Below are 24,390 nucleotides of genomic sequence, written 5' to 3'. Positions count from 1 at the left end.
AAACGAAGAAAGAAAAGATGGTGCCGTTGCGACGGAGGAAGTCAAACCCCAGCAGGATGCCTGCTCGAGTTGCATCTCAATAAATAATAAGCGCTTGTTATGCTAATAGTCACTATTTCCAATTACATGATTTGCATAGAGATAATATGCATGTTAATTACGCTGTGCACATAGCCAGTAAAGCACAGTCTTAGGTCTTGTCTTCAGCATTTTCATGAGTAAAATGATGCAGCATGGAAATGAATATTGCAAAGTTTTCACGTGCAAATAAATAGCTGATAGAATAAAGAGCCAGACAGGCCTGAGATAAGCAGGAATGCCAGGGGCAATTGTGGAAGAAACCCAGGATTAGTGTCACTTCTGGCTCTGACAACATCTGTCCTTGCATCTGATTGTAAAGAGAATAAAATGAAACAAAAGGTTGCCTGATAATGCCATGAGGCATGATAATAATTAACCCCTTGTTGGTTAATTACTAGGTGCATGTTTGTGAACATTGCTGTGCCTTTTACTAGAGCACAGAATTTAGTAGTTTTATTCTGAGTCGTGGCGGGGAACAAACAGGTGTGACCTGGCTCTTTGGAGAGGTGTGATAATGTGGGCAGAGTTACTCACTGGAAAAAATGCTTATCGGGTTATATAGCATTCCAGACTAAATATTTAACATAGTTCATAAGGTATGTGAAAGAAATATTTACCTGTTAGGAAACTGTAACAATATAATATAAAAGTTCATTACCCTGTTAATTTTTCAGGTATCAGATAACAATGTCAGGCATCAGATAATCGAGCCCAAGGCACAGGCGTTTGGAATTAGTTCCGTTTCAAAAGAAAACAGCTCTGTTTTCTGTTCCATGCAGTAGCTCGCCATGTCAATATTCAGTTGTTATTGCCATCAGTTTTCCCCTGTCCTACTGCAATGTAAAAGTGTGTATCTTCTGGTCAGTAAGAGCAAGAGGTTTCACTGTTATGTGTATGTTTGCAAGAGGAGTGTTTTCTCTATATGTAAGTCATCTTTGAGCAATGGAACTGGTGGAGTAGTTAAAAAGTTTAGACCTTTTGCTAAAAGCAAGTCTGCCAGCTGAATTATTCTCCAGTCGAGCGTCTGTGAAGCTGGGTAGCTCTCTGAAATGCAGCGGATTTGAAGGACCATTCTCAGGTGATTTTCAGCTGCGATTTTGTTATGGCTTAGCTGAGGTCAGAAGTTCACCTGGGCAAGTTGTGATTACTACAGATGTTTATGAGATAAGGAGTTTCATGGAGGACACGCCTCTAATCAGCTGCAATTTTTAAATATTAGTTTAAATTTCAGTGCCTTATCGTTTATGCTCGGCCTTTATTGCTGGTTAATTAAGAATTTCTATTTTGTTTCTAGAGCAATGAGTCCATAAGAGTTGTCAGCATATTAAACAATACCCGAGAGCTAAGAGAAACTTTTGTTTAAAAGTACGCACTGGTTAGAGCTGCTGTCTTGTAGGTAAGTGGTTTGAGTCAGTTAATTTTGTGTTAGGAATATTATAAATCTAAAAAATCCTTAGTTTACATAACCAGGCATAGATAACAGTGGCAGGGAGGCAAAATGCCCAAAAATCTATATATCATTAAGAGTCTACTGTGAATTTGGAAATAGCAAATTAGTCTATTTGATGGACAGAAACAATAAAATTTTTTAAAAAACCAATTCACATGAAAAAGCACATCCAAAAGAGTACTTTGCAAGGTAACCTGAGAAGGAGAGATGTGTTTTGGTTCAGATACAGTCTTTGGAACATCCTAGTGTTGGATGGGTGGAGTAGATCCTTCTGTTTTATAAGAAAAAACACAAATGGACTCTCAAAACTAAAGGAAAATTTTGTTGAAGTTGAGAGTTTATGTCTTTGTTCTTTGCAGATTATGCAGTTGAAGTGTTTATACGGTTTGAATGTTTATAGACTCAGTGAAACAGAGGATTTGCAAACACTACAATGATGCTAGCTTGATGTAGTAGTGGTATTTTCATTAGAATAAATGAGTTTACTTTTCTAGTGGGACGTGCAAGCTTAAAAACATCCACAGCAACAATAAACAGCTGTAAATTCAGAGACAGCTCTAATTAAGGAAAGGCTGAAGCAATTAAGATGGGTAAACTCTATTGATCATAACTGAACATGATACATACAGATGACAGCAGTGGTTTTACAGTGTGTGCCCTGGCATGGTTAATGACTGCTGTTGATTTAACAGTAATGATTTTAGTATTTTATTGGGGAGTGTGGGTAGGAAGGTTAAATCAAGTTTTATAGGGCTTCTCAAGACCATACTGCAACCACTTGGAGTGCTGCTTGTTCAATCAGAAATATCTAATTCTGTAGCTATCACACTTGGCATATCCTTCTTGGGCCTGAATGCATCCTCTGACACAGAGCCCTCTACCTGCTGGCCAAAACAGAACCTGTAATTCAAATTTTCTCTCTTTCTGAGCTGTTCTCTACCTCATAGCTCCTAGATGATGATTTGTATAGCTTCTTTTATATCTGTTTCTGTTCTCCATCCTATTGCTTGTTGACACAGACATGATGTTAGAAAGCTCAGAAAACAAACTGTAAATGAAATATGAACGTCTGTCTTAGATTACACCCCAAAGCATTTTTTTCAGAATCCTGAGAAAAAGAATTAATGCCAGCTGCACAATGTTTATAATTCCATTTGGTAGGGATGGAACTTAAAATCTTAATGGTTGCAGGAGACAGTAAGTCTTAGAACATTGTAGCAGTTCCTGTTACTCCATTCAGCAGTCAAGATTGGAAGAATTACATTTTTTTTCCTTAGTGAGTGGCATGTGTGTTAAAATCGTGCGTGGTAGTGTTATGGTCTTTGGAAAGAGCGCTGATTTCTGTAGTTTGGAGAAGGAGATGAAGAAAACTGCATTTAAAACAATGGGAATGATACATCATTCTTGTGTTTCACCACATTAGCTGCACTTTAAGATTAGATTTTTGTCCCATTTTATATCAACTGTTCTTACTAATGGGCTATCTGTCCTGTATAATTTTAGTTGGGTTTATTTGTTATGTCTGGAAATATTACCACAGAAATCATAGTCACAAAAGCAAATACATGTGTATGTAGTTAATGTGTTGATAATATTTCTCACTCAAGGAGTTTGAGACTTGGTAATGTGTTTAAATACAGAAACATTTTGGATCATCCAAGTATAAGCCCAGATTCAGCATTCATTTGGAATTCCTCTCAGATAAGAATATGCAAGCTAAATTGCTGTTCAGCATCCCCCATTTTTATTGGATTTTCTCCAGTTCCCTGCCCTTTTTTCTTTTTAGAAAGTGGCCATTTGTGTTTTTCACTCTGATGTGCTTATTCATTTGAAGTGGGCATAGTGAAAAGTATGCCTCACAACTGTGTCAACACAAGTGCTCCGTGGAGGCTATTGGCATTTTTTAAACAATCTTTGAAGTACACGTTAAAGTGTTGTAAAGCCATTTTTAATCATACATCACACACAAATAGTCTTTTCTTCTCCACCAGGCATGCATCTCACCTTGTTGGAGGAAGCTGGGGCATTCCTTAATGGTTGCTCAGTGAAAAGCAGCTCCTTGGAGGGGGATCTAAGTCTATCTCATACTGCAATAATTATTAATACTACCCTGTATTTGAGTTTTCTGGTCAAATGCACAGTCTCCTGCGTGTCAGAATCCCCTTTCTCCAGTTCCTCTGCATTACAATACATGCCCATGCAGCAACACACTCTGATGGTTTCTTTTTACTTTCTTCTGTGTGATACCATCTGAGTGATTTAAACAAAACCCCAAAGTATTCTACACTTCATGTGTTCACTTGTAAAAATAAATAAATTCACACAGCACCACCATAATATAATTATCTGCTCTCAGGAAAGCCTGAGGCAACAGACTGAGATTTAAGGATGTGAGGAGTGTTTCAGAGTGCATGTCCCTGGTCAGTCTGCAAACTCAGTGTCTCTGAAGAATAAGAAGAATTAAAAATGAAGCTTCATTTTCCAGTCCTACTTTTCCTGTCTTCCAAGCTCCCTTTGGAACCTTGCTTAAAACCCACATGGTTGTAGCAGCTAGGGTTTATTTTCTACCATACCTCCTCCTGAGAGTTTATGTTGCTACCAGTGTTCCTCTGATTTTAGGTAGAAATACCTTCCTAGGATTAACAATTACACATGAGTTCAGTAAGTTGGGGCTTCTTTGTTGTTTTTGTTTGAATTTTTGTTTTTATTTACTTTAATGAGAAGGTCATTTGTTTAGGTAGTTACATAGAGTTTTAGCCCTGTAGTATCAACGTGTAAGAGTTGTAATGGTGCAACAGTGCTGCTGTAGTCCTGCTTTTATTTTCTCATGCAGATACTCAGTCAATGAAAGTACTCTAAAAACGTGTATTTTTGTTCCATATGCTCTACTTCAAAGGATAGAAGTGTGTTCAAAAGCATGTTTGAGTCTGTTCAGAATATGTTTTGGTGTTACAAATGTTGGGGTTTTTTTATTTAAATTATCTTAATCTCCTTTAGGAGGAAAAAAAATGAAAAATAAATCTTAAAAAATTGGTGTTGAGATTATTTTAAGACATTGGTTTACCCAGTGGTAATGGAGTCTCTTCCAGGCAAGATGTGGCAGATGCCTCATGCCACACATTATCTAGCAGGTTCCAAAGACTGTGAAGTGGGATGTCTTTACAGCCTATGCTGTTTGTGTTACTTTTATAATTGTTCCAGTTATCAAATGCGGACATTTTATAAGGTCCAAACTGACAGATCTCAGTACTGAGGAACAAAAATAAAAAGGATTTGGTGTATTGCAATAAACCCACAATTTTCAGGCATTTTGGTGTTCTCCAATGGAGTATTTGAAATGCAGCAAGATTTGAGCTGCCTTAACCTAGAATGCAAACCTATAATTGTGGGTTTAGGCCTTCGTAAATAGAGTGCAATGAGGCATTTGTTTGATAAGTTTGTGTTTTGCTGCAAGCAGATTTAGTTCAGTTCTGACCAGGATCACAGTTGTGCCTGAGGTTAATGGGAATAGCACACAGCTGTGGGGGGAAGGAACAAGGGATAGGAGGCGCAGTGATTTTGTGACACTGAATATTAAGGACACTTTGCAGACTTTTCTAAGCAGCTGTTCTTTACGTAAATTAATACATGGGGTCTCTTTACTTCTCCCCAACTTTAACTACCATAAAAGAACTTCAAGTAAAGCTGTTCACAACTTATCTCACCTCATTGCTATGTGAAACTTCTAACACAAATGCTTTTGTACACTGCAGCCATAACACACTAATCTTCTGAACTTCCTGACCCATAAAACTGTGATTATTGCTACATGTAAAATTCATCTGGAAATATCCCTCTGTATTTAGCGTTATGGGTATTACATTGCAAAATCCCTCCTTTGCAGTGGAAGGACTGCCAGGGAAGGGAAGGACAATGGGGCTGTAGGTGGATGTTAGTATAGTGCTGTACCTTGATACTGGGAATTTGGCTTTATTTGGAGCTGGTGAGCTGGTGATTCAACAGATGCAGTGTCCTGATTTTTTTTCTCCCTAGATTACAATTTCAGATTTGATTTTTAAAAAAAATTTTATTTGAGTGTTTCTGGCTATTCTTACTTGCCATTAGCAGTGGATCAGTTGCTAATTTCCTGTACAACTGCATAGGCAGATAATTGAGAAGCATCACTTGTGAGAGGACAGGAAGGGTGTTAGGGATGAAAAGAAACTTTCACTGTTGCAATTGTGATTCTTTTAAGTACCTCTCATATCTGAGAGTTATGTCTGCTCGCTATTCAGCAATTGAAATAAAGAATGAAAAGCAGTTTGCAGGATTCTTTGATAAAGGGTAGCAGTTAAAATGCACTAGAGGCAAAAAAGGAGTAATAACAGTCCATGAGGATCTTTTCCTTCTTTCTTTATGGATAATACTTAGCTTTCTTTTAAAAAAAGCCATGTGATTCTTGTCTAATCTTCAGCAAAGATAGTGACCTCAGCAGCTTTGCATTTGTACATCACAAAGGGGGTGGGTTGGCTGCACTCTAAGGTGCAAATGAACCAAAAAGCACAAAAGTCATGTTTCTACCTTTTTTAATCATCAGACTAACATAATATAGGTAATCATCCAGCTGAAAAAAAAACCTAAAAATTTTTAAAATTAAATGAACAGGCCTTTTTAATTTTGAACTACAAATGTTTGTGTTAAATGATGCTTTTCCCAAGCCTCTTTAATTATTAACATTGTTCAAAATTGCAAGTTGTCACATCCAGCCTCTAAATTACCCGTCCTCTGTGTTGCCATAGTTACACAGTAGCCACTAAAATACAGGCTCCAGTGTAAAAAGGCAAGCTCAGACTGCGACTCATTTGTTTGAAGGTTTTGGCAGCAGAGTATCTCCACAAAGTCTTTGTTTTATAACCTTTGAATTCTTGCATTTTAACTCTTTCAACCAGTGTTGCAGTGTTGTGCTAAAAGGTATGTTTTATTTAAGACAAGGGTACTCAAACTGAGTTAATAAATATATAATGGTGTAGTTGACTTCTCACTAGTCTTTCCTACTCTTCTTCTTGGTTTTGGGCTGAATGATCCATGATTTTCTTGAGGTGAGGCTAAGGTAACAGTGTCATGTGCTATCTATTTTCTCCATCCTAAAGGCTTCCCACCTCCTTTCCAGAACAGGATCCCTTGCTGGTCATCTCGCTGGCAACAGAAATTTATCCTGGCACTACTCAGCTGGTGTGATTTCCCATATTAAAAAAAAAATAAATCCCATATGTTCGTCAGAATGCAGAGATCTTGGAAGAATCCTGTCAGATAATATTTATATTAGACTAAAATAATAATTTTGAATGTTAACCACCAGATTTTTTTACCAATCTTATATTTATAAATAGCCATCTCTATTCTATTTGAAATAAGGGGAAGTAATAAGCCCCCCTTGCTGTACAGTGCTAAATAAAGAAGAGCCAGATTAATATTACATATCTTGTCTCAGTTTCTTAAGTTCTTAGCTGGAGATACCAGTGGATAAATTGCTATTTTCTTTACCATTCTTACTGAAAACATTTTTCTATACCACCCTCTCCCCGCCAAAAAAAAAAAAATTTAAAAAAAAAATTACCCGTATTCCAAATATTTTGTATAGAAACATTTAAAACATTTTAGGTATGTCTCCTGCTGCATTCACAGAAAACAATACTTGCTTCAGCACTGTTGAACTCCTCTACAGAAGCAGAGTGGGAAAAATGCTTTTAGAGGTTGTAGTCTTTCAGCTGAGATCAAACAGTGCCATTTAGTACCTCCAAGCCCAGGGCTGCTGACATGAGCTTTTACTTGGTGGGATACGGTACCTGATCTGGAAGCACCAGTCTGCCTGGTTACTGCCATCAGGTTACAGCTTTCACAGATAACCTAGTCCCAGCACAGTCTTGACCTTTCGGTTTTTCAGCACTTCAGAGGTTAATTTTGTTGAGGGATCAGATTTCTTTGTAGGGGAAGTTTCTGATGATCACCTTCTAGCTGGGTTTTACTTTCCAGTGTCTCTCAGAGCTGCTGACTCTGTGTGGAGTGCTCTCTTGGAAAACAACCTTGCTCCAACTTTTTTTTCCAAGTCTCTTCCTAGATAGTCAAGTTACAGGCTGGTTTATTTAAGGGGGGGCATTGGATGGTAGCCTAATGAAGGTATCAACCTGCAAAATAAATCTGAGCCCCTTTCCTGGAATTCTTCATGGGCAGCAAGGTGGAGAAGTGCTTTGGCTGGGGAATATTGCAAGGTAAGAGATTTTCTGCACTTTTGAAAACAGGGGAGTGTGTTGTGTTACACCTTTGAGTAAGGAGGTTTAGCTTTGCAAATACTGGTGGCAGTGGAAACACATTAGATGATGGATAAATCTGAGCAGCTTTCTCCCTGCACTGTTTCTTTTCAGTCTCTATATGCTGCATGAAATCAATACATTTTTAATAGATTGCAAATATTTGAATAACATGGTAGAAAATTTCCAATGTGAGGACTGACAGTTATTGCTGTGTTTGCAGTTTCTGGCTTAATTTTGTGATTCTGTGAGGTTTATTGATACTCAAAGGTTGCAGTCTAGCCAGCTATCTTTCCACTAGTGTTGCAGGCTTTTAGCCTCAGAAAACTATGGGGCTTTGTTATATTTTAGCACTGTAAGTCTGGTTTCTGTGCAAAGGAGGAGCCTCTGTGGGAATGAGCTCACCCTGCAAGGAAACAAAGGCGTGTGTGAGTCTGTTTCAGGCCAGATCCCAGCCCAGAGTGCACTTGCCTTTTAGTACATAATGTCCAGTTCTTATTCTCACTCCTGTGCAAATTTCTGGTGGCTTCCTGATTTGTCTGAGTAAGGTTATAAGATCTCTTTCCTTTTTGTAGTGCCTTCCAAATAAGCCTAATTTTAAAGGCTCACATGAACCAGGAGTTACTGCTACTATCTAGAATATTGCAGTTCTGCTGGGACAAAAAACTGCTTTCAGTTTTTTGGTTGTAGTAGCTGACATCTTCCCAGCAGCAAAGAAAACATTTTACTTGATTGTGTGTCTGTCTGTTCTGTAAATCACTAGTGGGATAACAACTGTTGTTTCTCAGTGTTTGACTTCCTGAGTGATAGTGCTGTGCCCTGTGATCAAATTAACACATTTTTATTGCCAAGTTCAGCTTTTATTTTAAGGCATATTTCAGTAGGCTGTCACTCATTCAGCAAGACAATTTCTGTTGTTTTTCTCCTTTTTTTGATGGGAAAACCGTGTTCATTATCTTTGTCTCCATGTGCTCAGCTACAGCTGATGCTGCTGTGAGTCAGGAGCAGTTCTCGGGTGTGAAATCAGTTGTGCTGTGCACAGGTTTTGGCCTTGATCAATTTATGTAGAGGCTTTGCAGTGTCTTCTGAGTAGGGAAAAGCAGAATTGCTTTGAGTCTTTGTGCATGTATGTCTTGTCTTCAGTTTGTGCCTGTGTGTTTCTTGCTTGGGGTTACAGTCTGCAGACCTGAAAGATTTGGTGTCAGTGGTGGAGTTACAGTGTTAGGATGGCTTAGAAGAAGATGGGAAGAAGAGGAGCCATATTCTACCTGCCAGCTGCAGCTCTGGCTCTGGGGTGTTCAGTATTCACCTCTTCCTGGCTGAGGATGTCCAGTGGTCTCATCTGGCGACTTGTTCTGGGGCTATGGGTGGCTGAGTGACCCTGATCAGGAGGCAGATGGCCATGGGGCAGGTGGGCCCAGCCCCTTGAGTTTTTCAAAAGTAAAATCAGCAGCAGGGAATTTAAATGTATCTTGCATAGCTTTGTTTCCATACTGCCCTTCATTCCTTTCCTTCCATGTTTTTGCTGCATCATTCCTGTAAGAATTTAGCTAATCTATTCTTTTTCTTCTCAGTGTTTAACTCTGTTTTTATTATGTTTTGGAGCTTCTGCCAGGTACCAGTGAGCTCCTGAGCTCTCACCAGCTCAGCCCAGTGTTGGAGGAGCTTGAGGTGGGTGTCAGAAACTGTCACTGTGTTCAGTGGATGCTTCCCCCTTCTTTAAGTTTTAAATTGTGTCTTTGTACTAGGAGGTGATGTGATCCAGGGTATCTGCTTTTGGGGGAGAAGTAAGTAAGTAGTAAGAAAGAAGTACTGGTAAGTGAGGCAGGGTAAGAAATCTGCACAATCAAGTCTTTGCTTTTCACAGTTCTCTATCCCCTGGGCAGGCCACCTTCTCTCCCTGCCTGGAGTGAGGAGGTGTTTGGGCTGGGACCTTGCTGAGAGGGAGTTGGAGGTATATTGCAGTGGTGACCTGCACCCAGATCTTTGCCAGGGGCCTTCTCCTCATTCCCTCATCCCTTTATCCTGGGGGGACTGCATGGAGCGGGGGCAGTCCATTCCTGAATCCACAGTGGTCTGGTCTTGACCTCTGGATTTGTTCAGTCCATTGCTGTCACATGGACACTTTACAGGGATTTATTTTCTGGAAGGCACCAAGGTTTTGTATATAAACAAGGATTTCTGACTTTGATTGGACTTTCCTCAGCACTTCTTACTGTCATGGAAAGAAAGGCAGAACAAACAAAGCACGTTTTTTTAACGTGATGACTGAGATTTAACACTGACCTTATTGTTATATGAAGTCCCTGATTTTGTTTCCAGCTTTCTCTGGAGTCATTGTAGTGACACAGGCATGACCAGGGATGAGCATCACTCCCATGGCTTCCAAAGCAGAGAGGTGAGAGTGCAGCTGGCCAAGGGCTGCTCTGTGCACCCAGTGTAGAGCTGGTCTATGAACAGCTGTATAAACAGTAAGTCTTCAGACAGAATAGTAGCTGGGAAAGTATGGCTTATAGGTTGTGAGTGCAGGAAAAAGGGGCTGGCAGCTGGTTGTAGTATTGTACGCTAAATTTTACAGACTTAGCTGGGAGTTCCTCCAGCACCTGGGTCACATGCAGTGCCTCGCTTTTCTCCCCTTCCCCGAGGCTGTGGAGGTACCTGAGGAACCCTGTCTGTGAACAATGGCCAAAAAAACGAGTTCCACCAGTCAGGCATTTTGCAACTGAATACAGCAGTGCTGGCTGGTGACCCCAGACAGCCATGGGCTGAAGGGGCATGGAGCAAAGGTGTAGGTGAAGAAGAGACCTTTGGAATTTCAGCTTCAGAGTGTGATGAGTTTTGGTGGAAAGTCAAATCAGTTCATGAAAATTTAGGGTGTTCTAACTCCTTGAGATCAGGTGGATTTTTAGGAGGTCCTTTGTGTGTGTGCGTGCTCAGCTGTGTTCAAGTTTGTCAATGGCTTGGTCAAATTCCTGGTTAGATTTTAAGGGACAAAATAAAATCCAGTGTTATTTTTATAAGGTTATTAGCACTGATATAAGAAGATTAAATGAAAAGAGCATTTGCAGTTTTTTAGCTTCTCCAGATCTTTTCTTACCCAAATTTTTCAACACTGAATAATTTTGTTCTGTGAGTTATTCCCTTTACAAATAGGTATTTTAAATGTAAATCCTGAAACCTTATCTTGGATGAATTCTAAACAGAGCTTGACAGAGAGCTGCAGTTCAGCTTGCTGGCAGTAACCCCAATAGTCACTAAACATGAAAATGTCTGAGTAGCTCTCAGCACACTTCCAGCACTTCAACTCTGCACCAAAAAAAAAGGTCTTTTAAAGTATTAGATTCTGCTCCAGAAAGAACAACTGGAACGGCTCTGTATTCTTTTTTCCAGGTTTACTTTTCTTGGTCTGACTTTACTAAGTGTTTCAAGGTAACAGTCCTGTCCCTGGGCTCCTCTTTTGGTGAGAAACAAAGTGGTTTATGTTAAAATACCTATAGTGAGATGTAAGAAGAGAGTAACTGGAGACATGGGGGAGGTGTTTGATTAATAGCAGTGTACAACACATTAATTAAATTAACTTCTCTTGAGATAGATTTCCATCCATTCTTTTGCAAATGGTTATGTTTCAGTACAGTTTGAAAGGAAAACTGTGCAAGCGTCTGTGTGTGCTTTCTGGGTTTCTGGCCCAGTTCTCACTGCTGTAGGAAATCCCAGGAGAAAACAGTGGAAGCTGTGGTATTTACTAAATTATTTATTAAATGTGTGGTAGCACATTTAATTTTTCCTTTTCAATCTTTGAAGATGCTGTGAAGTTTCAATAATTTTATACCTTGATTTTGTTGTTGTTGTTGTTCACCTATCAACTCATAAATAGTTAATTTTTTAAATAGAAGAGGATAATTGCCATGTTTCCACTTGAAATATTGTAAAGCCCCAAGGCCCCTTCTTGGACAAATGTATTTTTCAGCAGCTCATTGTAATTTTGGCTTTGAGTGAAGATCCAACAAAATTAAAATCCACACCCATCTGTAGAGAAAGGTGCATTTTCAGCCTTCAACAATAGCTTCATTTAGAAGGATTTTAATGACTCCTTTGCAAAGGGGGAAGATTTCTGCAGTGAGAGGGGCTGTCCTGAGGATCACAGAATGACTTTTCGTGCTGTCGGAGTTGACAAAGGAGAGCCAGTTCTGTGGATGATGATTATGCAAGATGGAAAAGTGCTGATAGACTGTGGAAGAATACAAGTCTGAGCTAACAGCTTTGGAAACCTGTTTGAAAAAGCAGCTTTGAGCAGTTGATCTGGTGCTGCACATGGGCGATGAACAGTAGCAGTGCTGCATTAGGGTGAGCGGAATGAAGTGGGGAGGCAGAGGAAGATGCTTGGGGTGCTTGGTTTCATGGAGAGCAGGAGGCAGCATTGTGAAAGTTTTTAAGTGGTGGCAGGGATGGGTTCCAAGTGGGTGGTTGTATAATTTTCATATTAATACACTTTTAAGATTTTAATTTTTTTTTTTTTTAATTTGCAATTTTCAGTAATCAAAGTAAAGTTTCAGGTGATTGATCAAATAAAGAAAGGAAAACCCAAACATTTCAACCTAGGTTATGGGTGAGTAGATTTTTGCTGACATCAGAAATTATTAATTGCACCAGCTAAATTACAAAGATGTTATCTGGGCTCTGGGAGCCAAGAACACCATAATTAGGGCTGTTAGATGCCCCATTCCGCTTCCTCACTTTTGACTTTAACCATCAAGGCACTGGGTCCAGGTAAAAATGAACTAATTTATGTGAAGGGCTTGGGGTGGTTTCAAGAGCAGCATGAAACAAATGCCTCAGTTTGTGACTGATCCTGTCCCCTGGAGGAGCTGCAGCCTTAACCAGAATGTGTGGGTTCGTTGTGTTACTTTGGAGCTGTATATGTTGAGTGCTCATAAAGTGGCTTGCATTGGCATTTAGTTTGAAGAGTTCAGTGAATTCTACCAGCCCTCTCTAGTGCTGTTTCGAAGGGCTGCATCAGTAATTGTTTGTGTAGGTGCACAAAATTATTTTCAGTTTCCTAAGGTGTTTTCTTGTTTTCTTACATGCTATTGTTTTTTCTAGCTAGAGACTGAGCTGAAGTGATATTTATTAAATAAAGCTAAAGCTGTCTGGTTTTAGACAGATATGCGGGTTTACACATCCTGCCTTGTCAGAACAGATTGGACGCCAGTGTCACCAGCATGCCCACGAGAGCTGTGATGCTTAGCTTGTGGCACCCAAAATCTATCCAGACATCTATCTTCAGACCTCAGAACAGCTAATCTTTTTTAAATTTAGTAACAGATTAGTAAGCTTGAAAATACAGAGTTGGAATAGTTCATAGTTTCCACCAGACCATAAAGAACCTAAAGCCCAGGATACACAGGAGGGGAAGCCACAACCATCAATGTATTCAGGTGCATGTTTCTACCTTTGTCCTCAGGCACATGTCCCAGTTCAGAAGGGCACTCAAATATTTTCATAATGCTTCAGATTGCCCAACTGAAGGCAACAGGGCTGGCTGATGCCAGAAAAACTACTTATGCTTAACATTAAACACATTCTTTAGATGCTGATTAACTGGGGCCTATGGTAGTTTAAGAATTGTGAGTGCTCAAAAATGAAATGTTTCGGTTCCTATACATTGAAGATGGGACTAGGAGTCACACAGAGGAAAATTATCGTATTTAATTTTTTTTTTCTGCCCACTGCCATATCTCCATAAGAAGGAAATTAAACTATTAAACACAGAAGGCATTGGCATTGGCATTGATACTATTACTGTTATGATTGTTATTTTATTATAGGTTCAGAAAGAGAAAATAAATTTGTTGCTACACAAAACTTTGGAAAACAAGAGGCATATTTTTTTATTCAGTGATTTTATTAACTATTTTGGTACCTTATTTGTAGACTTGCCTAGGAATTGTAAATGCTTTATGTGGTAGGTTTGGAAAGATAAATAAATATCAGTTATCAATTATTTATCAGGACCTGTTTTCGGAACTGAAATTTAGAAGTAATATGGCTTCCGGTATTTTGCCTTGTGATATGTAATTGCCTACTCTAAATAAAAAAGTGCTTCAAAGAAGTCTTTCAATCCTTTTCCAGATTTTCAATTCCCCCCCTAACATTTCTTGGCATGGGCAGCACATTTTTCATGCAGTTATACTGGAAAAGATTTTTCAACACAGCAAATAAAACTGGTGTGTCAAATCTGCCTGCCTGGCTTTCTCAAATTCAGGAGGTCTCACATTGTGAATTTTATTTTAACATGGATTTCTATTTTGTATTGCACCTTTTATCCAGGTGAAGGCAAATCTGGGAAAAAATTCTCTCTTTCCTTTGAATTGTAGCATCACCAACACTGTAGACTGCAGCAATCCTTTCCAATCACGAGAGCTGGAGTGTCTGCAGGTTTATCAAATAGCCTTTGGAAAATCTTCTTGGAAATCCTGTAACTGGGACACTCCTGAGAGTCAGTCAGGGCTGGCTGGAGTGAATTCTCATGAGCTGGAGAAAAGATGAAGATGTGACCCCAAGGCTCCATCAAAGAGAGCCTGTGGCAGGGGCCAGCAGTGTGTCCTGGTGTGTCCCTGTTCCAGCAGAGCAGTGTGGCTGAGCACCCCAAACTTCCTTTCCTGGCTTGCTGGAGCTGTTGATCTGAGCCTCCCAGCTGGCTTATCCCCAGGGATATGGGAGAAGGGGCACAACTGACTGTGCTGACACACTGATGAGGACCTTCACTGGGAGCAGAGCAGTCAGCAAGAAGCAGCTGCCAGCTATAACCCTTCCTGTGACATGCAGAAGAGGATGTCCCCGTGGCCACACTACATTCGTGGTTCAGCAAATTGTGCTGCTCTTCAAGCTGTGCTCAGTTCCCTAAAAGGCCTTGTACAGGTGTGGGTGAACATAGTACTCCCAAGTAAGAAAAAGCAATTAAAATTATTAAAGCAACATTAAAAGTCATGAGGAAGGTGTTTTGTAGTGCTAAGTGTGAAAAAATGAAATGCTTTCCATTTCAAAGCTGACAAAGTTTATGTAGAAAGGCTATAGTAATTCAGTGGTGAAGCTATGAATAAAGTTGAAGCAAACAGAGATAGGTTGCCTTTCTTTACACAGTTTTCTTAACATAGGTTAAGATAGTTCAGGTTTAAATGCATATGTTAACTGCTCAGTATATTGGTTTGTGAATGTAGCTTTCACCGCCCAGCCAGACACCTCTCTGCAATCTCTTTGTTACAAGTTTGTAAAGCAAACAGAAATGCAACAGAGAGGAGAGTCTGGAGCTGCCAACATCTGAAGCTGAGGTTATAAATAGCTAGAGAGCTGCCAGGTGGTGAGTTCTTAGCCTTTTTGCAAATGACCTATTATATATATATGTTTACATTTCCAGATTTCCAGCAATAGTTATCCAGTGGACTGAAATGTCTTCACAGAGCTCCTTCCAGGATTATATTTCAGTCCCAGCTTCATTGTTCTTGGAGATGGAGCACTTGTAAGCCAGTATATAAATCTCTTCCTTTAGCAGCTTACTTTTACAGGCATTTTACAAGTTGGAGCATCTGGCTCCATTTTTAGATCATTTTGATTCTTTCTGTTCTAACACTCAAATTGATTCAGGCAAGGTCTTTTTTTGTTTGGTTGTTTTTTTGGTTGGTTGTTTTGTGGTGCTTTGTTTGTCCTAAACTTCCAGTGACACATTTCTCATTTACTGGAAAATGTTGAAGCAATCACATGCTGGAAGAAGGTAGTCCTGAGTAGTTCCTCTTCTTGAAAAGGGCAGTGCAGCTCAGGAGGGTCATTTGTCATCTGAAGGACTGAACTTTTAGTTACTAAAGTTATTTGAGGCTGGTGATACTGTTGATGGTAGATCCAGGTTGTTGCCCAGGTCTGTGGAACACGCAGGTACAAAAGGCTGCTTCAGGGTGAATTGTTTTTCCTTGCATTTAAGTTCCACTTCTGTGTTCTAGCTTAGCAAATGAGTGCTGCGCCTACTTGGAGATCTCGCAATCATAGAATGATTTGGGATGGAAGAGACCTTAAAGGTCATCTTGTTCCATCCCCCTGCCTCGGGCATGGACACCTTCCACTATCCCAGTTTGCTCAGAGCCCCTTCCAGCCTGGCCTTGGACACTTTCCAGGGATGTGGCAGCCACAGCTTCTCTGGCAGCCTGTACCAGGGCCTCACCAGCCCCTCAGGAAAAAATCCCCAGCTAATGCCGCTTCATGCCACTACTTTCCCCTGCTCTGGATCTGCAGGCACACATTTCAGCTGAGTCAGGAAGAGCTGTGTCACTGGTGCACTTGGCTTGGTGATGGCACGCACTGGCCTTTCTGGCAACCACAAGTGGGCTAAGGGTTGTAGAAATAATACTCTTCCTTTTGAATGATGTCTTGACACAACATTAATTAAACTCATTCTTGTGAGTTAATCTTTGATTAAGCAATTAAGCATAGATCTAAAAATTTTGATAATAAATACTCTGTAAATTTAAAGAATAAATCAAATCTATACTGTGAAAAAACAAAACTGAATTAAAATTTAAAAACATATACTTTCACTGTGATATAAAAATCTTTGCACAAAAGTTCTTAGTGATAAGCCTTAAGTTGATGTTCTAAATTGTAAAAAGCAAAACAAAATCAGAACTTAGAAACATATGTGCTTACTGTAATATGTTGCCTAAACATTCATATAACTGTTAGTCCTAAGTAATATATAAAAATATGTTATAATGTCAATTTACTTAAACATAACTTTCTAAAAATACTGCAACTTTGTAATTAAAAAAAAAAAAAAAGAATTGTGGATAGATAGAATATAGGAGAAGAGAGATAGTGGGTGAAGGTAATCTCACCCCTAAGGAATTACAGCTGTGCTAATTATCAAGACTTAGGAACAGGCCTGCCCTTAATAAGCCACAGCTAGATCCAGTTAGGATGAGTATTGTAAAAGAGTAAGTTGGCTGGTCAAGAAGGTTAGATGGAGTTTGTTAGCTGTGCTGAGAAGAAGAAAGAGTCAGTGCTGTGAGGAGCTGCCCGTGAGAAATCACCAAGAAGGTACAAAACCTTTGCAACAAGATAACAACAGTCTTGTCTTTTTACCCTTGTTTTCTCTCTCTGTTGTGCTTTTTCTCCAGCTGGGATGACAGCAGCTCTGTCAGCAGTGGGATCAGTGACACCATAGATAATCTCAGTACTGATGACATTAACACCAGCTCCTCTATCAGCTCCTATGCCAACACACCTGCCTCCTCCCGCAAGAACTTAGATGCACAGGTCAGAGCTTTGGTTTATTCAACTAACATCGATATTTGTTACTTTCTGTGTGCAGGAGGTCTAATTGTTTTAGGTTGCTGAACTTGAAGACACAGCCTGCCTTCAGTATAGGCAGTACCAATAATAACCACCTTGTCATCCATGGCATTTGCAAATATTTCCTCTGTGGGTGAAACCCAAGGCATCTCTGCCATGGTGATGTCACAGCAATTGGGTCTTGTCTTCCTAGAGGCACTGCTGCACAGAAAACGGATGTAAATGGGATTTTATGTAGATATTTTTTTAGGTCTGAAATGCTATTACGTTTTTCTCTTAAATAATGGAATACAATGAAGTAAACATCAAAGTTCAAAGGTTGTTTACACTTTTATCAGAAATGTAAGCATGTTATGCAAATGAAATTGATTTTATTAAATTTCCAGAGCTGTGTGTTGTTGAAGGCTTTCTGTGTTTGCCAGCATTTCATAGGAGGATAAACTTTGCCTCCATCAGCAGGATACGTTTACATTTTGTGCTTAGACGCCAGACATCCAAAGAGTGTGGAACAAGTGAAGGCATCTAAAAGTTTTTCATTGGTCAAACTGCGTAACACAGAAATTTGCATTAATACAAACTGCGGTCAAACTGCGTAACACAGAAATTTGCATTAATACAAACTGCTTTTTTTTTTTTTTTTTTTTTGCCAATTCCATAAATTTTTGTTTGGGAAAGTGCAGGACTAAAAATCCAGCTTTGTTCTAGTCCTGCTCGAGGGACTCGGGTGGTGTGGGCTGCAGCCACTGGCATGTGGTGATCTGGCAGTGCTGCTGGTGGAGGAGAGGGATGTCGGTATGACCTGCTCCTCTGTTTTTTCCCTCTTTTAGTCTTCTCCAGTCCTTTTCATCAGTGGGTCCTAAATCTGTTTTTGACATCAGTTTTGATGGAGACGTGTGGTTGCTGTGAAGTATTGCTCTGTCTCCAGAGCTGTGGTGCAAGCACAGAGCAGTCTTTGTTCCCTTGCCATGCAGTGCATATTTGAGCCTACACAAAGGGTTTCCAGGTAGCCTCTGTTTGCCTATCAGTGTCTGCACAGGCGCTTGGAACTGCTAATACAAGTCCCATCCAAGCTGAGAGGAGTTAAGATCTATCAAGCATGTTTTTCAGTACCTGACAGAGAGTAAGATGGGCAACTAGAAGTATTTTTTGACAATTGTTACTGTCTCAGCATTGTAATACTGTTGGGGGGCGGGGGGGGAGGGGGAAGGAAGACTTGGAGATGTGACTAAACATTAACCTAAGGAAAAAAAAATAGAAACTCACGTGACTTCTATCTTCTGATGGATCAGATTCTTGGAAAAGCCTCTGAGAGATCAAAATCTTTGTTGACAAACTCCTCTTCCTCCTCCACAACTATTACAGTATCCAAGAGGGTGCAGACAGACACCAGAAGAAAAGCAGCTGGAGCTTGTTCAGGCAGTTGAGTGTAGTTACTGGCAGAGGAAGCTGGGAGCCAAGAACTGTACAAGTGGTGTTTGCAGTTTTTTGCTGTGATGTGTCCCTCACCTGCTTCTCTCCTCAGTTTTCATGAATGACACTCCTTATTCCAGGTATTCTGTTATCTGCAAACTATTGCCCATAAAATAGTTCATTTTCAGTGGAACAAACTACCTGAATCTTGTCAGCCAAGGGAATGAAAAAAGCTTGGAGTGCTGAAATGTGTGGCTTGCAGGGTTAACTTTTTGGTGCCAATTGTAGACCTCAGAGCTCATGATGCAGTGAATGCTGCAGAGACGCCTTTTCTGTCTTTTCTGAAGGACTCTGTGATGGCCAGTGCCAAGGTTTGCCTTCCCCAGGGTGGTGAGCCACAAAGGAATTGCACGCATTTGCAGAGGGATGTGGGCTTTTCTTCTGAGGGTGTCCCTTGCTTTGATTCTCCTAAACAGCAGGTGCTTTTGAGCTGCTGTGATTCTGTCACATCTCTTTGAGAGGGTACAGAAGTTGGATTTCAGATAATTAAGGAGGGAGCTTGAAGCTAATACATGTGCAGCTGGGAGTCCAGGCAAATAATGCAGCAACATCAAAGGGAGAGAGTCTGAACATGTCAGTATCTGCTGATAAAATCAGTAACTCAGGCAGAATCATCTCTGCAAAGAAAGGCATAGTTGCAGTAGGAAAAAATCTCTGTTGAAAAGCTGATTTTTGGGGCTGATGAGTACCCCATACTCCGGAAGCTGCAGTTTCTCCATCTTTGAGAAACAGGACTTAAATATGATATTAACTCCGTCTTCAGAGACATTCATAGCTGTATCCTCTTTTTATAGCAATGCAGTGAAGATGTTTGCAAGTTGTTTCTGAACAAGCTAGTGATGACAAGCTAGTGATGGGAACTAGAATTTGCCTTGCCACGTTCCCTTGTCCTGCTGTGATTATGCCAAGTATTAAACCACTTAATGTAGTTACAGGAGTTTTGGCACCCTAGTATTTTTCCTTTTTACTGCACAGAATTAGGTGAGTTACCTTTATCACAGTACTACATATAGTATGCCTTTAAAGTCACATCATATGCATACTTTTAGGAGAAATTAAGACCAAGGTGGGCATTTGAAAATAACTTATTTAACTGAAATAAAATGGGAGAAAGAGACCAAGTAACAAATTCAATCATGTGATGGTAAAAAGATCAGAAGATAGAAATGTTCCTTCAAATAGAAAACTGCAATATCCCTAAGCAGTTGGATAAGACATCTTCTCAGGAAAGATGGGTTTGATCTGTTCACAGCTTCAGATTTACAAAACTTTGAGTGAGTTGAGAAATCCTGGTAGTTTGCTCCTAGCCCAGGCTGTGCTGTCAGCTCATGCTTGCTGTGTCTTGCCATGACCTCCATCCAAGAGTATTTCCACTTTCACCCTTCTGGGTGGGTGGAGTTTCAGCTGCAATCCCCAAGCCAGGTTTCACTGTGTTTTGGTTTGGATTCCTTAGTCATGTTTCTGTGCTGTTCTCAGTGTTTACCATTAAACAGAAACATCTCTGGCCAGAGGGTTTCAAAGGTGGAGATGCTGCAGGAAAGCTTTGGCCGTGGGTGTAGTAGTAGAATAAAAGGCAGGAGAGCAAAGGTAGGGGACTTCTTGCAGTGCTGTTCTCTCTGTGGAGACTGATTGTACTAATCTTACAGATTAGGGGAGGGGAAATAGAAGGTACAGGAATATTTCCTAGTCAACCAAAACTAGAATAAGGCCTTTGCTAGTAGGTAGGTGTATTTCTTGTTATTGAACACTAATAGTGCATACACACAATTCCAGACAAGGAGCTTGGACTAAGATATTGAAGTGACCACATGAGGAATGGTGTCTTTGAGGTGGCTTTGTTGGTTGATTATTTGGTACTTTTTGCCTGTGCTCTCTTCCAAGATTTGTCAATGTAGGAGCTGTTTGCATGAAATAGTGATTTTGGAGAGGTGCAGGACATAGGAGCAGTCACACTGTGAATTCATTACACACCTACTGATGGTCAGAAATAGAAAGGTGACCCACCAGCCCCAAACCTGGCAGGCACAGGAAAAGAAGGGAGTTAGAAAGCAGAGATCCATTCAAACCTACACTAGGTTGCTCTCTTTGAATGGAGAGGTAGGGAAAAAACATTTGCATAGCACAAGGAAAGTACAAGAATATAATGTTACGTAAATCCTTAATTCAAAATGCATGTTAGTCTAATGACTCAATATGTAGATAAACAACCCAAGCCCTGTTTCCCAACTGAAGAAAGACCATTGTGATATGTAGTGTCAGCTTTCTCACACTGATCGCTTAACTAGTTTTTCAGGCTTTAAAAAATAAGTAGTTACAGTAAAAAGCAGAGGAAATTCAACCACAGTTCCCCTGAATTCTTTAATATTAATGGTGTGATCTGGTAGGTAAAGAAAAGTCATAAACTTAAAACATTCTTTAGGAATTGAAAAGCTGAAAAGGGTGGTAAATAATCTTACAGCTTCTCCTGGGCTATGTTTTTCTCATTATCCAAAAGGAATAAAAACTGTGAGCTTTATAATGCTTTGGGATATTTAAAATAATTTCCTTTTCAATTATTCCTTTTGCCTACCTCACAGTTCTGAGCACATTCATCTTCTGCTGAGGCTGCAGGGCAGAAAGGTGGCATCAAACCTCACCAAAACCGATCAGCCAGTACTCGGGAACTTCAGTCAGGTGTTGAATTGTCAGTCTCTTTCATGGTACTGTTGTGGTTGGAGAACACTTCAGCTATGAGTTTTTTATCCTGATCAGAGTCAAATATGTGGATATTTGTCATTTGTGCCTGATCACAAAATGGTTGGTTGTGGTGTTACCGCATTCACCAAATTTAATCAACAGCATTTGACAGGAGTAGAATTCTGGAAGAGTAATCATTAGGAGTGGGAAATAGTAATGCATGGGGAATGTATAAAATATACACATATCTATATATAGGGTAATATATTTAATTTAAGCATTTCTGAGATTTTGGCAACGGTTTGCTAATGACAAATTTTTCTGTTTAATATTGAGCTTAACAAAATTCTCCATAAGCGACTTGTAACACAATCAATCTGTACAAAGAATAGGGATAAAAACAGTCTGCAAGAGAAACTAATTTATGTATTGAAGTCACTCTTGAGTATTGTTAGAAAGTTTTTCTTCAGTCCTTGGATGTCCTTCTATTATGTTAGGTTAGAATTAACAGCATTCCACATATTCAGATCTGTTCCAAAAGCTGCCTCCTCATGCTCTGGAGATCAGATTGCCAGACAAGAGATAAGAAAGCAGCAGGAACAAAGGAAGGCTGGCTGCTCAGGTTTGAAATGCTTTTTTGGCATTGCAGTAAAAGGGTTTGTCAGAAATTTGAGATGGAGGATTATAAATGTCATGTAGCTGAATATGTCCTTTATAAAACAAGTAGGGGTTTTTTCCCCTTTCTTTATTCCAAGGAGCATGGCTGTTGTGGTTTTTTGTATTTTTCTTATAAAGCATATTAAAAAATTATGTCATTGCTGGGGTTTATTTCTTGCTGTGACATTTCTTCATCAAAGGCATGGCATGTTTGCTGGTACTCAGAGATGACTGCTGAGCTGATTAATCAGGGTAATGGTTCCTACTTACAAAGCTTCCTAAAAGAAAGACTTGCTCTGCTCTGAAAGTCATCTTGCAATTCCTTATCTGTCCTAGACCGATGCAGAAAAGCATTCCCAGGTGGAGCGAAATTCCTTATGGTCCGGTGATGAAGTCAAGAAATCCGATGGGGGATCTGATAGCGGCATAAAAATGGAGCCAGGATCCAAATGGAGGCGGAATCCCTCTGATGTGTCAGATGAGTCTGATAAAAGCACTTCTGGTAGGAAGAACACTGTTATTTCCCAGACGGGCTCCTGGCGACGGGGCATGTCAGCTCAGGTTGGCATTACCACACCAAGGCCTAAACCTTCAACCACCTCAGGCACATTAAAGACACCTGGAACAGGTGAGAAAAGGTGTAAGATATAAACAAGCCAGAAATGTGTTCGGTGTGAACACAGTTTAAATACTTTGCAGAGGCAGAACCTGAACTTCAGGTAATCCTGTCTGTATTTTTAGGCATTGCTTTAACCTAAGCAGCATCTTGTATGTCCACATTTCTATTTCTGTCTGAAAATGTTTATTTGGAATTAGTACACCCTGCCAGTTGTTTTCATGAAAACTCTGGTCTTAAGCCAAACAATTTATTTGGCACAGTATTTCTGTGTGAAGAATAAATAATATAATTTTAGGTTTTGAAGTCACTATTAACCAAGAGCACACAATATATATGGTTGAGGAGATTGCCCCCCACCCGCCCCTTACTAAACAAGCATGTTTGTTTATACTAAACATGACTTCTGGGTTTTCTTGTAAGTGTATTAATGATTTTAGCACTTGCAGATGTGTGAATGAAAATTGATTGAATTTGCATAATCAAGCAGTATAATTTAATACCTCTCTTTTTATTAGGTCTTGTACACAATTGTATATGAAAAAGTTAAAGTTGTATACTGTTTTGAACAATACAAATGCTTTAACAATGCCTTTTAGGGAAATTATACTATCAGCCTAACACTTCTAGTGTGTAATGATAGAAATGATCAATCTGTGGTAGCTACAGAGGGAAACTTTTTTTTCTTATCTGTCACTATTATGTGAGGCTGTTCTGCTTTGCATATTCTCAAAGACAAAGGCACCACATACTTTGGCAAGTCTGCATGTGTAGCTCACTAGAGTGGCATGTAAGTTCAGTGCAGACTAGATCATAACTTTGAACCGCACTCCAATGGCTAACACGCTTTTGCTTTTCATGCTGCTTTGAGTTTCATCATTTGCTTGATGTTTTCAAGTCATTAAATATTAGAATTCTTTTTCTATTTTTGTAGGGAAAACTGATGACGCCAAGGTATCAGAAAAGGGTAGACTATCTCCTAAAGCTGGACATGTTAAACGTTCCCCATCAGATGCAGGACGCAGCAGTGGTGATGAATCCAAAAAGCTTCCCACAAGTAACTCTAGGACAACTGCTGCTAATGCTAATACATTTGGATTTAAGAAACAGAGCGGGTCAGCTGTAGGCATGACCATAATCACTGCCAGTGGGGCAGCTCTCACCAGTAGATCGGCTACCTTGGGAAAGATCCCCAAGTCATCTGGACTCATGGGTAGGACCACTGGTCGGAAGACTAGTGTTGATGGCTCCCAGAACCAGGATGATGGCTACTTAACACTTAGTGCACGAACTAATCTTCAGTACCGTAGTTTACCCCGGCCCAGTAAATCCAGTAGCAGAAGTGGAGCTGGGAATAGATCTAGCACAAGTAGCATAGACTCCAACATAAGCAGCAAGTCAGCTGGGTTGCCTGTCCCTAAAATCAGAGAGCCTGCCAAGGTAATTCTTGGAAGCTCTCTGCCAGGATTAGTCAATCAGACTGATAAAGAGAAAGGGATTTCGTCTGACAACGAAAGCGTGGCTTCATGTAATTCTGTTAAAGTGAACCCTGCATCACAGCCTGCTGCTAGCGGAGCTCAGAGTACCCACCAGCAAGGAGTCAAGTACCCCGATGTGGCCTCTCCCACTCTGCGCAGGTAGGCAACAAATTCCTCGGTTGTGCAGTGGTGTTAGCGGGAGCTGAATGAGCAGGACTCTGCCAGCCAGGCCTGGCTGGCTTTGGTGCAGCACTTTCTATTTAGTGTCCTGCTTCAAGGTCATGGTATTTACATTTAATTTCACATAAACAGCTTGACCAGTGTTGTGGATACTTAGGA

The 24,390-nt window shown here is 40.1% G+C and overlaps 1 protein-coding gene across 2 annotated transcripts in view; it reads left to right on the top strand.

Moving 5' to 3' along the window:
* NAV2 (neuron navigator 2) overlaps positions 1-24,390 on the top strand; it is a 203,466-nt gene that overhangs the window by 137,497 nt on the left and 41,579 nt on the right. For both annotated transcript variants that reach the window (XM_041461855.1, XM_041461854.1), the window contains 3 exons: positions 16,980-17,118; positions 22,294-22,585; positions 23,508-24,210. In XM_041461855.1, coding sequence (XP_041317789.1) covers positions 16,980-17,118; positions 22,294-22,585; positions 23,508-24,210 — 1,134 coding nt within the window. The remainder of the gene's footprint in view (positions 1-16,979; positions 17,119-22,293; positions 22,586-23,507; positions 24,211-24,390) is intronic.

The sequence above is a fragment of the Pyrgilauda ruficollis genome, unplaced genomic scaffold (genome assembly GCF_017590135.1).
Source record: "Pyrgilauda ruficollis isolate IOZ18807 unplaced genomic scaffold, ASM1759013v1 scaffold156, whole genome shotgun sequence".
Lineage (NCBI taxonomy): Eukaryota > Metazoa > Chordata > Aves > Passeriformes > Passeridae > Pyrgilauda > Pyrgilauda ruficollis.
Note: the sequence above shows the minus strand (reverse complement) of the source record. Positions and strands in the feature narration are given on the sequence as shown.